General features: G+C 36.3%; 1 protein-coding gene across 5 annotated transcripts in view; it reads right to left on the reverse strand.

Annotated features, from left to right (window-relative positions):
- Positions 1 to 564: 564 nt before the first annotated feature.
- Positions 565 to 15947, reverse strand: part of LOC149067773 (ATP-dependent RNA helicase DDX54) — a 28510-nt gene continuing 13127 nt past the window's right edge. For all 5 annotated transcript variants that reach the window (XM_089252078.1, XM_089252076.1, XM_089252077.1 and 2 more), the window contains exons 8-18: positions 15210 to 15344; positions 10718 to 10928; positions 10441 to 10575; positions 8508 to 8726; positions 7862 to 7929; positions 5860 to 6051; positions 5348 to 5472; positions 5060 to 5164; positions 2106 to 2213; positions 983 to 1065; positions 565 to 873 (exon numbers count right to left, since the gene is read on the reverse strand). In XM_089252078.1, coding sequence (XP_089108204.1) covers positions 716 to 873; positions 983 to 1065; positions 2106 to 2213; positions 5060 to 5164; positions 5348 to 5472; positions 5860 to 6051; positions 7862 to 7929; positions 8508 to 8726; positions 10441 to 10575; positions 10718 to 10928; positions 15210 to 15344 — 1539 coding nt within the window. In that variant the 3' untranslated portion in view covers positions 565 to 715. The remainder of the gene's footprint in view (positions 874 to 982; positions 1066 to 2105; positions 2214 to 5059; positions 5165 to 5347; positions 5473 to 5859; positions 6052 to 7861; positions 7930 to 8507; positions 8727 to 10440; positions 10576 to 10717; positions 10929 to 15209; positions 15345 to 15947) is intronic.

The raw sequence follows: 15947 nt of genomic DNA on the forward strand, positions 1-15947 counted from the left end.
GAAAAGAAGACATTGAACCAAACAGAATTACATGCTTCTACATCAAGGACGAGCTGTTCATCAAGGCCAACTTACCAGTACGAAATTGTCGCTTTGTGATCCCACCAGTCTTATGGCAAGACATTCTAGAACAACTTCATTGTAGTCTGTCAACAACAGACAAGAGGGCAGGCAGCAAATGTTGGTCTTGCACACAGCGTCTCTTTCCTTAAAGCGGCCCTGTGCACTAACGCAAGTTGTTTTCAAAACTTTGAGGCATGAATGCAAGCTGATCCCTCTTTTCAAAATAGCTCTCCACAGAAAGCAACCACAAGACCGTAAAAATGGACTTTGAAAATTCACTCGTAAAAGAAAATTGATTTTCTGTGTTTTTGATTTGAGATTTGGAAAATAGACGTGATGACATTTAAACACTCAGTTTTGTCTCACATAGGATCACAGATGTATTGATTTTCGGAGACTCTTAAAATGTCCTCCTGTGCTTTCACGATCCCAACCTCTCCCCTTTCTTGTTCTATAATTTTTATATTTCCAGAGAAAAAAGTTAACCAAAAAAAAAAAAAATTATCGGAAAATATTTATTACGTGTAAAACAGTGGTTTACATACCAGTCAAATATTTTTACAGGGATCAACAAGAGCTAGTTTGTGAACCACATGCTGGCATGAGTTGGGGACCGTAAAAATGTCACATTCTGGTCAATTTAGTCTGATATTCACTTTTTCCGTCGCTTTTTCAATCTTTCGGCATATTTACGCTTCTCATACGCCCTCTTTTTGGCTTTCCGCTTTCTCTCCTTCAGTATCTGTTCTTTAGTCTTAAGTTCGTTTTTAGGTTTGCCAGTGTTCCTCATGAATATGCTCTTGAATTTGCCTTTGAATAAGAGAAAAAAGAAACTCATCATCATCATTAGTAATAATCAGAAATACCACTAGGTTCGGATAATTGAGGAAATTATTAAAATAATATCAAGATATCTCACCTGCTTCGGCCGGATTAACTCTGTCGTTATTGTTATTGTCATTCTGATGATCGACTTTGTTTTGGTTCTTCCACTTCCGATATCTTCGCAAAGAATCAAGTCAAAATAAGAGAGGCATCAAAAACTTGAAAGGAGCAATTAATGTGAACCAACCAGGGCAACGATCTTATTCAATGTAACTCCCACGGAAGGATTTAATTTGTAGTATTAACCAGAACTTTGTGAAAAATGAAGCAACAAGCAACATGTTGAAAATGAAATTTAAAGACTTCGAAATTCGCCAGAAACAGCAAAACTCAAGTGCAATCAATCTTCACAGAGAAAGAGCTAAACAACTGCACGTTGAAGCTTATTTATGCTGGAAAATTGACTCAACTCTACTACTCCTAAAAAAATACAATACAGCGGTGGTGTCCTCAACCTTTCAAGCTTCAAGTACGTTCAGAAAATACCAAGAAGGCTTGAGTACTACTAGTAGAAATTCATTCAACGCATGCCTACCCTTTGGAAAGCGTAAGAGGCGGATATAGCTCTCGGAATGAGTAGGAGGCTTCCATATTCTCAGCTCAGCAATGAGTAGAATACTCACTTGCCCACCCCTAGAAATGCGAGACATACTAATTCTCTAAACATGCCTACGAGGATTGCATTGCTAGGATTTTTTGCACTCATGTCTTAAGATCTCATTAATTGTTGATAAAGGTAAAACCAAAAGTTTGCATGTAAAACTATTGCTGATTGTTGCAAGAAATAACGGAATCATGGTGTGCCACCATTTAAATCAATCCACTGGAAAAACTAATTAATTAATTAATTAATTATTAAATGACTAAAATTATGGGACAATGTTATGCAAATGTTGCGATAAATATGATAAATCCACTGATTATGCATAATCCGATTTATTACATTTATCCATAGGCAGAGATATACTTAAAAGGCTGGCGGGGAGGGCATGATAATGTCAAATCACACATATCAATGTACATTATATCAGTCGGCTCCGCCACTGACACTGGAGGGGGGTGTAATGCCCCCATATATTCACCCATGCATATTTCTGTAATACATATGTCAAAATTTGGCAATTTTGTGTGTGCGTGCGTGCGTAATGAAAGGATACAAATCAGACTTGTAAGATTTTGGGATCCACACCCCATTTTCAGTTTTCATCTTCTTCTTCCTCGTTTCGCTGTCATCCTCTTTCATGAAACGTTTCTTCTTACGATCCCTGTTAATTGGTACAATTGATACAACAATCAAAGATCTCACATAACTCGCCGATTGATAAGCATTTAGGTAAGAAATGGGTTGATACACCATATTTTAGCGTGTACCCCTTTTCCTTTTTGCTAAAAATTGGGTCTTAAAAATAGGAGTGGGTTTCCTATACAGTAAAACTTCTCAATAATTATACTATAGGGACCTAGAAAAACTATTGTCATAGAAAGGTTATCATTAGCACTTTTTCCTATTGAATAGGAATTCTGCTAGGATCAAAGAAAATATCGTTATAGGCAGGTTTATCATTATAGACAGTATCGTGATACACAGGTTTCAATGTACGTGGATAATACTATAGATATAGTGAAACCCATGTATAATGATACTGTCTGCAACAATATTTTTCTAGGTCTCTACAGTATCGTTACAGACAGGGTTTACTGTGTATCTTTCCATCGTTTTCTAAATTTTAAACCCAAAAAATTAAGGAGGTTACTGATACATGAGGGTTCCTTATATGCGTTAAAATAAGGTGATTTAGTCTGATCTATGCAACGATATGGTCAAAATAATTTAATCGCAGCTCATGGCATTATTCTATTTTTTTACCAACCCTATGGTGCAATGAGATGTGGTTGCAATTTACCAGGTGTACAAGTATGAAATGCGGATTTCAGAAAACAGATGGTGCACCAATGCAGTTTGTGCTATAAAGATTTGACACTGCGCCATTTTGTTGTGTCATCAACAAGTGTCAGATGCGCACGAGTGATAAATTGGAAAAGTGTGTGCATAGTGTTGTGTTCAATATGTCGAAAGTTATACTGAACAAAGAGCATTCGCGGACAGCATTAATTTTTTTGTTTTCATTTGAAGAAAACTGCTGCTGAATCATACCGATTACTTTGATCAGCTTATGGTGAACATGCTCCATTGCAAGATACGTGTGAATGATGGTTTCGGTGTTTCAAAAGTGACGACTTCGATGTTGCAGACAAGGAATATGGAAAACTGCCAAAAAAAAAGATGATGTGGAATTGGAAGCATTGTTGGATGAAGATGATACTACACAGACACAAAAACAACTCGCAGAGCAATTGGGCGTTAGTCAACAAGCTGTTTCCAATCGCTATGCCCCATCAAAGTGTGAAATGCTCCTTGACCATGTTCAATGGTCAATGTGCAATGCTTTATCACATACGGCAAAAGCAGTTCGCGGCACGTTGGAAGCACTCAGCTGGAAGTTCTACACTATGCGACTTACTCACCAGACTTGGCTCCTTCCGATTACCACTTGTTTGCATTGATGGGTCACGCACTTTCTGAGCAGCGCTTTGGTTCATACAAAGATGTGAAAAAATAGCTCGATGAATACTTTGCAGCAAAAGGGGAAGATTTTTACTGGCGTGGTATTCACAAATTTCAGGAAAGACGGGGGAAATGTATAACAAGCAATGGAGCATACTTTGAATAAAGCCCTTTTTATCATTCTTCCGAATTTAACGTGTTTTTTTTTTTTTTTTTAAATCTGCATTTCATACTCGTACACCTGATATATTCCTTAAAAATTTAATTTTCAAGTACTATCCCCCAATGAAGTCACCCCCCGCCCCCAAACGAATAGCCATTGGATAAAGATTACAAGAACTGTCTTGACAAACAAGATTGGCATAAAAAGAAAAACCTATGGTACTGAAGGAGGGCCATATATAATGCCTTAATATACATAATAACGCGAATATCTTTCCAAAAAAATGTATACATTTCTCATTGTTAGGTGACAAGCTGACACAGACTGATTGGCTACCTATTTTGAAAGTTTTGTTTTCTATGTTGGATAAATCTCTTACATATATTACTATCCAACAGATTAAACCTATGCAAAATTTTTCTATCACTAGCTGAAGGTAGAGCATACACTGAAATGAAGCTTCTTTTTTGGTTCAGAAGATGATCTTGTGAACTATCAGCAATGTGTTAAGTCATAGCTCCTCACTCCTGCTACAAGTTAATGCCTGTCATCGAATGTCATTTAATACAGTAAAAAAAACATAAAATCAGAATTTTCGTGAAAATTAATTTTTCTTAGAAAAGATACAGAAAATCAAAAATTTTTTGATACTTTATTATGCAAGAACCATAATTTCATGTGCTTGAAACTCCCATCTGAAACCATTAAAATTATATTCCTTTCTGAATACAGTTGAACTGCCCTGCTTCCCCCTTTATTTCATAGAATTCTGGCATTATAACGAGTTTTACATTATATGGAATCACTGTTCGATTCGTGTAATTTGTATTTATTGGACCTCTAGACATCTATAACCTGAGGCAAACAGTGGTACAAAGTGAATAGAAAATGGCTTTCCAAGTGAGGGGGGGGGGGGGGGGAATAGGAAAGTACTCCTACTCATTTTCCACTACACAGTTGTCAAGACCCATAGACTCTGGTTAAGGATGGCTGACAGGAGCTACAGACCCTGGTATTATATACCATGGCCCAATATATTTTTCTTCTGCACTATAACTTTACTATAGAGGGGGCCCTGGGAATCCCCTGGAGACCCCAGTCTTAGACCTCCTGCTAACTGAAATGACTTGCATTTGTAAGAAAAATGAAACAGAACTCATGCTTGACGAAAAACAAAGGTTTCAAAACAGTACAGTAGCTTGAACCATCCAAAACCTTGAATTTTCTAGACTCTACTGTACATGAAATATTTGTTCACTGAAAATGTCTGGCGCTAAGTGTGGTTGGAGCTGAATCAGACAGTGCTACAGCAGGGTTCGACTGTACTTAAAATTTGCAACAGTTACAAAATTTACAAAAGCAGTAGCAAAAAAAAAACTTACCAACTCCAAGCCTTTTTCTGCTTCCTGGTACCTTCTGCATCATCGGCTGTCAAATCTAGAACAGCGCTTGTTGCATCCCGTTGGAAACCACACTCCAAGCTTAACCTAAAAGTATACCGATAAACAGTTAAATCAAAATAACAAAAACTGATCCAATTCAAGCATGTCTTATTTTAAGCAGTTCTACACAAAGAGGAGAGGTAATCCATACAGTTTTGACAGCACACACAAGGAATTTTTCAAGTCTAACTGCGATACAGAACCTACTAAATATAGAAAGTACATTACCCCTTTTCAGTATAATGTTCAGAAGATGTATGGCTCAGATAGTGCTCTGCATCCTTGAAGTCTTTCTTTAAGGGCTTTGCTACCTTTTTGTCCTTCAGCTTTGTGCTTGATGATTTAAATGTGGCCTATAATGAGAAACGAATGTGCGCATGGCACATATATTTTATTTTACAATTTTGAATGTGTATTGTCAAAATGTTTCAAAATTCATTTCATATTTCAATTTACAACTTTGTGAGCAATGACAAAGTTTTAAACATCAGTTCAAGCTGTAAGCGTATGAAACGCTTAAAAAAACTTTTTAAAAAACGTACAAAAAAAGTATGCCTCAAAGTGAATAAATACTTCTCCCCATTCTTTATTTGATTAACTGTGGTCAGACCTTATTGTCATCACTGAATCAAACTTTGCATAAAATAAGTTCTTATGCTCTATAAACTACAAAAATGACAAAAAAAGGTTTTAAGCTTGATCAAATTCAATCTTACGATCGTTTCCCCAGCAGTTCTTACTTGTATTTCACTTTCACTGGCTGCAGTCAAGCCAACTGATGCCTTTGTAACATCTTGCTGCTCGTTTGCCATCTTTTTTGAGTCATTAGGATCCATACTGCGAATCGTATCTACAATAGAGTGATGAAGTCTTTTTTCTCTCATTATCGCACTTGCTGGGCTTTTTGCTGTTGCTCCGATTTCAAAAATTGTCTGAAAAACATAGAAAAATATTAGATTTAAAACCTATATCTAAAGTCTGGGAATTTTGCAAAGATTTGGCAAGTGTCCAATAAATTTGGCATATAATTCACCTTCCCCACATGCAATACCTAAGAATAAAGCTGGTGCAATTTTAAAAATTCAACCCTAATACCTGGAGATTTACTTTTGATCATGAGAGATCACAGTGTACAATTGAACCCCAATATAATGAACCACGATTAGATGAATTTATTTAGAAATCTCCTGTGGGCATATTTGTGTTAATATCAACCCTGACAGAATAATTTTTCTTAATTTCACAAATAAAATGTTGGTTTTATCCGATTCGTTAAATCAGGATTCAACTGTATTTGTTTTGCTGAAAGAACAAACTGAAACCGCTCTTATAGAGGGCATACCACAAAAGTATGTAAAAAAACAAGGAGATTACGTCAACAGATTATGCATATTTGTATTATTGCATTAAAGTCTCAAAATCCAAGCCCCCAAAAGTTCGAGTTTCTGAATAACCCAAGGCACTGAAAATTTTCAAATTTGCTTCCTGAGATCTATTTTTTCCTTACAAGAACCCAACTTTTTCTATTTTTTCCAGAATACTAAGTAGTGTGTACGTATCGTACAGTAATTTCAGTTTGATAGGGACTCGACAGCCCCCAGCTCTATAATGGGGTAACTAATGTAATAAAATATTAGACTCTGTTGTATACGTGTATGCAGGATTTTCTCAAAGGGTAAGGAGGGTTCAAAAATGTTTTTCCTTCTAAAGGGTTTTTTTAATTCCTGCAAAATAACACTATAATCTCGGCTCAAGGAAAGGGAGGAGGTTACAACCCCAAAACCCCTCTTAACGTTAGGCAATGCTCCCTTGAATGAAAGTAGACCATTTTAACTTTCAGGAGAACGGGATGTCAATGAGAAAGAGGAGCAAGTTCAACCGTTTTCTTTGTAATGGTGAACAATTGGACGAACAATCACAGAATTGGAAATGCAGTTGAAAGCTATCAGTGTCTCCACATCGTTAAGCATCATTCCCATCTCCAACTCTTCTCACTCTTTCATCTTCAAGTTTTTTCCCCCATTCTTCATTTTTCGAAACACATTGTATGACATCTATATCTTATACAAGTATAAAAATACAGCAAGCATGTTAGTACTGCTTTTGCTACAATTTTTTTTTTAAAGCAAAACTAACATTTAAAGCATTTTTTATTGTTTTTGGATAATTAAAGTTTTTCGATAATCCGAGATGACCTCTGCCCCATCCACCTTGGGTTATCTAGAGAGACTACTGTATACTTAAAGGTTAATTAGCAGCCAGATTGCAGGAACAAAAATTGCGTTTACTTCAAAAGTTTAGGGTAATGTTTGATGCACATTTGAAAGATCACACACAGACAGACCTTTCCACTTAATTAACAAATTTAGCTCCTTATTAGCACCCTGATAAGCATCAAACAGTTCCATGTTATACAAACATTATTAAAATGGATTATCTACTCACAGTATTTGGGCGGTAGCTTTGCCCAATTATGCACACCCAAATTAAGCATCAAACAGTTCCATGTCATGCAAACATTATTGAAATGGATTATCTACTCACAGTATTTGGGCGGTAGCTTTGCCCAATTATGAACACCCAAATTAAGCATCAAACAGTTCTATGTCATACAAACATTATTGAAATGGATTATCTACTCGCAGTATTTGGGCGGTAGCTTTGCCCAATTATGAACACCCAAATTAAGCATCAAACAGTTCCATGTCATACAAACATTATTGAAATGGATTATCTACTCACAGTATTTGGGCGGTAGCTTCGCATTCCAGCCAAAAATTTATTTCTTTCAAGTTCTATATCTGTATTCACTAAAAAAGGAAACCGAGACAATTTATTTTAATGAAACATTCAACAACAGAAGATTTAAAAAAAATCAACAGTAATAACAATTATCGATAAATACAGGGTATCTATAATTAAGGTTAGGGTGTCTTGCGTTATCTACAGCCTTAAATACCTATCAGAGAGCTAGGAAATTTTGAGTCTTAATGGAAAAAAAATACAAAATAGTTCTAATATTTACCAGTAGAGGGTGTTTTTTATATGCAAAAAAAGTTGTACTGCACATACCAATTTTTTGCCAGTGTGTATTCAAACAGTTCAAGTTTCGTGGCATGTTTTATCTAAACATCACTATTTTCATGCCTTTATTAAACAGTATAATATAAAGTTTTGCTGGTGAAACTCATATAAGAAAATGGGTGATTTCGCTAAAAAAAAGCTATACACACACAGAGACTTTGTCTTTAAAAATTCCCTCCTAAAACACTTCCTATTTGTGCATTAACATATCCTAAAGTTTGTTTTCTGAAGTGTGGTGAAGGCTGTAGACAGTTCAGAACATACCAGCTTCAAATATTAAGGAAGGAAAAAAAAAGCAATTTACCACCAAATAAAGGATGAATCTTTCCATCCAATGATGGCAACTCCTTGACTCTTTTAACAGACTCATTCGATGGAGCTGGTCTGGATTTAACATACTGTTTATAAGCATTTTCACAAACTTTCGTCATGTTCTGTAAATCTACTGAAATCTCATGATAATTACGTAAGAAATCCATCTCTTCATCTATGATCGACTGTGGCACACTGCCGCATAATCCACCTGGAAAATATAAAAACAATACCAAAAAAGTATTCCAAAACTGATGGAGAAATCCAATTTTCTAGATAGTAAATAGGAAACAAACTAAACTTAAAATCTATTGATTCAACAAACAGAGAAATTTCTGTTCGATCGAAAAAACAAGAAAGATCATAGCTGGTGTTTCGACAAATACACTGAAGAGCCAAAAAAACTGGTGCACCTGCCTAATATCGTATAGGGCCCCCGCGAGCCCGCAGAAGTGCCACAACACGACGTGGCATGGACTAGACTAATGTCTGAAGCAGTGCTGGAGGTAATTGACACCATGAATCCTGCAGGGCTGTCCATAAATCCGTAGGAGTAAGAGGGGTTAGAGATCTTTTCTGAACAGCACGTTGCAAGGCATCTCAGATATGTTCAATAATGTTCATGTCTGGGGATTTAGGTGGCCAGCGGAAGTGTCTAAAGTCAGAAGAGTGTTCCTGGAGCCACTTTGTAGTAATTCTGGATGTGTGGGGTGTCGCATTGTCCTGCTGAAATTGTCCCACATGAATGGGTGCAGGTGATCAGGCAGGATGCTTACGTACCTATCACCTGTCAGAGTCGTATCCAGACGTATCAGGGGTCCCATATCACACCCCATACCATCACAGAGCCTCCACCAGCTTGAACAGTCCCCTGTTGACATGTAGGGTCCATGGATTCATGAGGTTGTCTCCATACCCGTACATGTCCATCAGCTCGAAGCAATTGGAACCGAGACTCGTCAGACCAGGCAACGTGTTTCCAGTCCTCAACAGTCCAATATCGGTGTTGTCGGGCCCAGGCGAGGTGTAAAGCTTTGTGTCGAGCAGTCATCAAGGGTACACAAAAGGACCTTCGGCTCCGAAAGTCCATATCAATGATGTTTCGTTGAATGGTTCGCACGCTGACACTTGTTGATGGCCCAGCATTGAAATTTGCAGCAATTTGCGGAAGGGCTGCACGCCTGTCACGTTTAATGATTCTCGTCAGTTGTCATTGGTCCTGTTCTTGCATCATCTTTTTCCGGCCGCAGCAATGTCGTAGATTTAATTTTTTACCGGATTCCCGATATTCACGGTACACTCGTGAAATGGTCGTACGTGAAAATCCAAATTTCATCGCTACCTCGGAGATGCTATGTCCCATCTCTCGTGCGCCGACTATAACACCACGTTCAAACTCACTTAAATCTCGATAACCTGCCATTGTAGCAGCAGTAACCGATCTAACAACTATGCAGACACTTCACACTTGCAACAGACACTTGTTGTGTTATATAGGCGTTGCCAACCGCAGCGCCGTGCTTTGATTGGTTCCATATCTCTTTATTTGCATACGCATGCCTGTACTAGTTTTTTTGGCTCTTCAGTTTAGATTATAGTTTAAGAAGGGAAAATTTTTAAAGCTAAGAATGATTGGTTTCACCAGGATGTTCTTTTTAACCCTTTACGATTCATTCTCATAAAAATGTATTGAAAATAATTAAAAATGGATGTAAACTAAAGCTGCCAGCATATTTTCAATTGAAACAATGCATCAGTACAGGCGGATTTTGTATATTTTTTTCTTCCTTCTCAAACTGATCCAGATAGTTGACAATCAGGATACTTGACTGAGCACAATAATACCGAAAGTACAGTACATGATTAAAGATCATTCAGTGCATCTTTGATCACAGACTGTAAATAAATATATATAAATGTGTTACTTTTCTCAGAAGACCCATCTTCCGGAAATGAAAGCGGCTTTCCAAGAAACAGATGAAGATCAATCAAGTAAGGAAGCTCATCGGATGCAACTAATGAATAAGCTGTCCCTGTTCTTCCAGCTCTTGCAACACGACCTGTTCAAAAAATTAAATAAATTGATTTGATAAGCGATTCTTTTAGTTATTCCAACATCAGTTTTTGAAAAAATGGCACACGCACACACTATTTGACAGAGAGAGAAAGTGGGGGGAAGGGAGAAGAAGAAAAACTACTCACCAACTCTATGCACAAACAATTTTGGCTTCGATGGGAAATTATAATTAATCACATTGTCCAGTAGTGGTATGTCTATACCTCTTGCCGCAATGTCAGTAACCAGTAACACCCCAACCTTATGCGTTCTGAACTGGGCCACATGAATATTTCTCGCCGTCTGGTCCAAACTGCTGTATATGTAACTGCATGGAATTGAAGCTTTTGCTAAGATCTAGATAATACATAATGAAACATCAACGAATAAATAAGACATAAGTGAATTGGGAGAAAAAAAAATACATATAATTATACACTGTGTTCAAATATTATATAAATTTTTATTCAAATTGAACTCAGCAATGTACAATTTAGAATACAGACACAGACAAATACGTGTGCAGGCTGACCATATTTCCTCGAGAGAAATATGGGAAATTGGTGTTCCAAATATGGGAATTATCACCAAAAATAATGCCAAAACCGAACAAAGTTGCCAAATATTGTTGAAATAACGGAAAAATGACAATAGTGGGAAATGAAGCATTACTGCAAATTGCAGTGGATTAAAATGAATTCCATGAAAAAAAAAAAAAAAACGTTCACCAAGATAAATGTGGGAGATTAATATTCTCATTTATAGTTGTAACTATAATATAATTTATGAGTTGAAAAATAATTTCAACCTTTGACTTGAAAATATGGGAAAAACTGAGACACTTTTGGCAAAAAAAACCCCAGAAAATACCGGGACTGTCCTGAGAAATACGGGACGTATGGTCACCCTAAACGCGTGGAATCTATAAGAACCCTCCTCCACACAATGTTCAATTCGATGTCAGTGAATGGCTCTGTCAATTTGCAATAAAAATGACTTCATTCCTGATAATTTCTCAGTCGTTTACTCTATGGTTATTCTTGAATTTGTTTGCCCGAATCATTTGTGTTGGCCAAAATGGCCTCTAACCTTTGCATTTCCTCTACACAAGAGCTGGTAACTTTCCTGAAGTAAAATTTTGAAACTTTTTGAAAATATGTTGAACATGTGCAAAGGACTTACTACACCACCTCCACCTACTTTTTTTTACCTTTCTTAAATTATCATTTATTTAACTTATATCCAATTTATATTTCAAAAACTAATTTTTATGACCAAAATGTTTTTTTTTTCTCAACACAGTGCAAGGATAATAACCTTGAACACAGCTATGGAGAAATTCATGTGTGTGAGTTGAGAGGATGAGTCCACTTTATGAAGAGCATGGTCTGTTAGACCCAAAAAATATGCTATTAGGATAAATAGACATTCCCCCAGACTCAATTATAAACAATCACCCTTAAATTCAGTAGATTCACCACATTTTGATCTGCTATTTAACCTCGCCCCATGAAATTACCATAGAGAGTACTATCTCAGTCTGGAGCTTTTAAATGCGTTAAAAAAATGGAAATATATAAGTGCACTTTAGTTTCAATACTTAGCACTTTATTAAATTTATTTCAATTAGCGATTATGATAGTTAACATTGCAAAAAATATTGGATTTAGTATAATCGTTAATTAATACATTTCCCCACAATAGCCAGCATGTCAGGAAATACAGGTATTCCATACATTTCCCAGCATGCCGGAAAAATCTAGATAATTTAGATACCTGGACTCTAAAAATCAGTTAAATTGATTGGTTTGGACCTCTTTTTTCCCTGCATTTCAGAATCGATCCATGCCAGACAATACGGGGCAATATGGCAACAATTAACAATTTTATTTCAAATAAATTTTATTCTATTTATTTATTCAATTGAATTGATTTTTTTCCCCCATGCAATATATTTGTTACGAGTGCAAATTATTTTCATCAAAGTGGATATATGGTTCAAACTAAAGTGCAAATAATTCCAACCATTAAAAAAATAATCCAAAAAAACTACAATGAATCTCTCAGACCTTCAAAGAATAAGTGGAATAGATGCCGCTTATCAGAATCACGTATAATGTTATAATTCAGGTACTGTTACCCCTTTCACAAAGCACAGAAGGGATCTATATCATGCTATGGGGGAAAAAATTTGTTTATAGTTATCAAGACTTTGATTTTATTATCAGAGTTTTTTAGTCGAAAGCTTATATCTTTTTTGCATATTTTGAAACTAAGGTTCAAGCAGAATCCGTTTTTTTCTATCAAGTTATCATTATCAACCTGCTAGACCAGAGCCCCAAAGCAGAAAGTTTTGCATTGTTCCGCCCGCAATGAGCCCTCAGATGACTGAAAATGTTCTGCAGTAAAAATTCCCATAATAACGTTTTCTACAATTTTCTCAAAATTCTTCCAGATTATTCTACAATGTACATCACAGATTTCTGCATATTCTGCTTTGAGGGACCAGGGCATGACAAATTGAAAATAATTTTATGCACCAGTCATATTTCTTAGGACCCCACCCCCAAGAATGATTTCAATCTCAAGAAAATCTGTCCAAATAATTTTTTTTTAACTTTTCGGGACCATACATCCTTTTCCCATGTTAAAAGACGCTTTAATGAAATCAGAAAATTTTGTGCCCTTCATAGACTCCAATTCAGCAATCGCATACAGAAAATTTTTTAGGCACCAATACTGATTTCCTAGTAGCCATAGCGACCTGGGATTTGTCAAGCCCTGTGCTGAGAGGTGTCAGAAAGCTCCCTTATTGACAAAAATTTCGTACTCAGTTTCAGAGGCTGTAACATTACCATAAGCCCCCCCCCCCCCATGGAATAGTCCTTTGATCTGGTCATTTTTATTGGTTTACCTTTGTTTTTCCTTCCAGATTGATACGCGGGATTGCATGCCGCTAATTTCCGGCCGATATTGTTTACTTTTTTAAGTGTTACCATTTTCTATACATCACACTTGTGCAATAATATTTTATTCTGTATAAATATGCAAACAAGTAGTTGTCTGTCAAAAGATTGTTAAATTTTGCGGTGCTGCTGATCCCAGATTCTCATTCATCAATACAATGATGGAGGATGGGAAAGAACTCTCTCAAATACCAGCAGTGTGCTGGGAAAGATTGCATTCTTTTGCTTCAAAGTATTCGTTCTAACGTAACTGGTTCCTGAGATGTTCAATCCCGAGAGCTGTACCATGGATCATATCTCTACTGTCACCATGTACGGATGATTCAGTAGAATGTTTTGGCACCATTTCAGTTGCTTGGCTTTTTCTCCTGGTCACCGTTTTGCAGCCTGAAGGAATTTCCTCATGTACCTTCTTCTAATATGAAGTGAACTCGCTGCAAAAGACAGAGACCTTTCTACGTTGCTCCTGGACTCATCAACTCGGGTTACCTGCTGTACTTGCATTGCTGAAAGATGCTTGGACTAATCATACAAGTTGACAAGTTGCACTTCTTGTTGTAATGGTGTTGTGAAAGGTGCCTCGATGAACAGAACTTGTGAGACCGAATCATTTTGTTGAACTTTTAATGTTAAAAACTTCAACGAAAAATTAACACTGTGATAATGAAGTTAAAAATTTTGTTTTGTGTAAGAGTCTAAAAACTTAAAATATTTGAATAAATGTTATAAGTGGAAAACAAAGTATTGTCATTCATTATTGTCGTCTGCTAATAAATCAATGGTGGTAAAAAAAAAAACCAGGAATGTATTGAAATCAGTACAAGGCGTACATAGGGGGGCTCAGGGATCCCATGCCCCTACCAAGCGGACTATAAATTAGAAAAAAAAATTTCAATATTTCAGTGAAAAAATTTAAATATTGTAAGAACATACATATCTTATGCTACATTTACCAACTGCTGTTAATTTAAATGTATTCTGAAGGGAAGTAACAAAATTTCTTGGGAAGAAAACCTTTATGCCCCCCCCCCCCCGAAGGTTGATCCTGCATACGCCCTGCTCAGTTTACAATGTCCTTATCGGAATGAAAAAGATGCCCATAACAAATATTTGTGGAATGCTACGGTTCGTGTATGTAAAGCACTGCTTTTGCAATAGCTTCCCTAAGGTGAAGGCATGTGTAATCTAAAAGAGTCCCTTTCTTCAATTCTTAATATATTCTTTTTTAAATTGACCACAATCACAGTTACTCCGTTAAATGACCTTCACAAGGAATCAATGGAACGTAACATAAGTTAAAAAAATATAACTTGGGATACACATTAGGAAGTTCCATTCTAATTCCTCACAATTTCTGAATAAAAAATTAAATTCAGCTTACGGGAAAGGAGGGGATAGTTTTAGAACAATTGGACAAAATGCAAAATTTAACATTTCAAAACCTGTTATATGGGAAATAAAACTGGAGTTGTCTTGTTTCAATTGTCCTGTTCGACCAAACTGGACATATGGTCATCATACTTATAGCCCAGATTTTTTTCCCATACATAGTTATCGGTTACTGTTATCAGAAACTCAGAGCAGATGTAATCACATTAAGTGGCGTGCACTGTATTAATTACCTCATAAGAAAAAAACCTGTTCATAAAAATTAAATAAAACAAACTCTCACATCTTTCATATACTCAACGTGATGCCTTGTTGCCAGAAAAACTACAGTCAACTCTTTCGATAGGTCTATCACATTTTTCAGAAGGTGAAGAAGAATTGCTGACTTGTCATTGGATCTACACATCAGGTACACGGTCTGAAAATACAAATAAATCTCTTATTGCCAAACATCTACATATTTGTCATGATACATACGCCTACATGTAAATATGCACTAGTCAATAGTCAACCACTCACAATTAACAAACACTGGGAGATCAGGAAGTCTATCAACAGAAAAAAAAGTTAAAGTGGACATCAAGCGAATTTCGGCCCAAAAAAATTCTATGTAAGAATATACAGGTCGATGGTGGTTACACACACAGAGAAAAAGGAACTCGAGTTTATAAGTCAGAATGGCATCCAATGGCATTGCTGCTCAGTCCACACCGAAAAATGAAATATTGCTTCCCCAATATATTCCTGGCTGGAAGTTCTGCACCATTTTAATTCCAACACATGACAGGCGTTTTCCCATTTCACTAATTTCCTGACTGAATAAGTGGATTAACACCCTGGATTCAAAAGCATTTGTTTTTCTAGACTAGCATCACTGCATGTCTAATTTTGTCAGTATGATACATGATCGCCCTGTACAGATAATTGATATAGAAACATGACTTGAAAGAATAATTTGACTTTAACGGAACATCTATGGACTTAAAAAAGAATGAAATTTATTTTTAAAAAATACCAAAGT

Source organism: Pholcus phalangioides, unplaced genomic scaffold (assembly GCF_987345545.1).
Source record: "Pholcus phalangioides strain wild (caught in Gottingen) unplaced genomic scaffold, Ppha-v1.0 ptg000028l_1, whole genome shotgun sequence".
NCBI lineage: Eukaryota > Metazoa > Arthropoda > Arachnida > Araneae > Pholcidae > Pholcus > Pholcus phalangioides.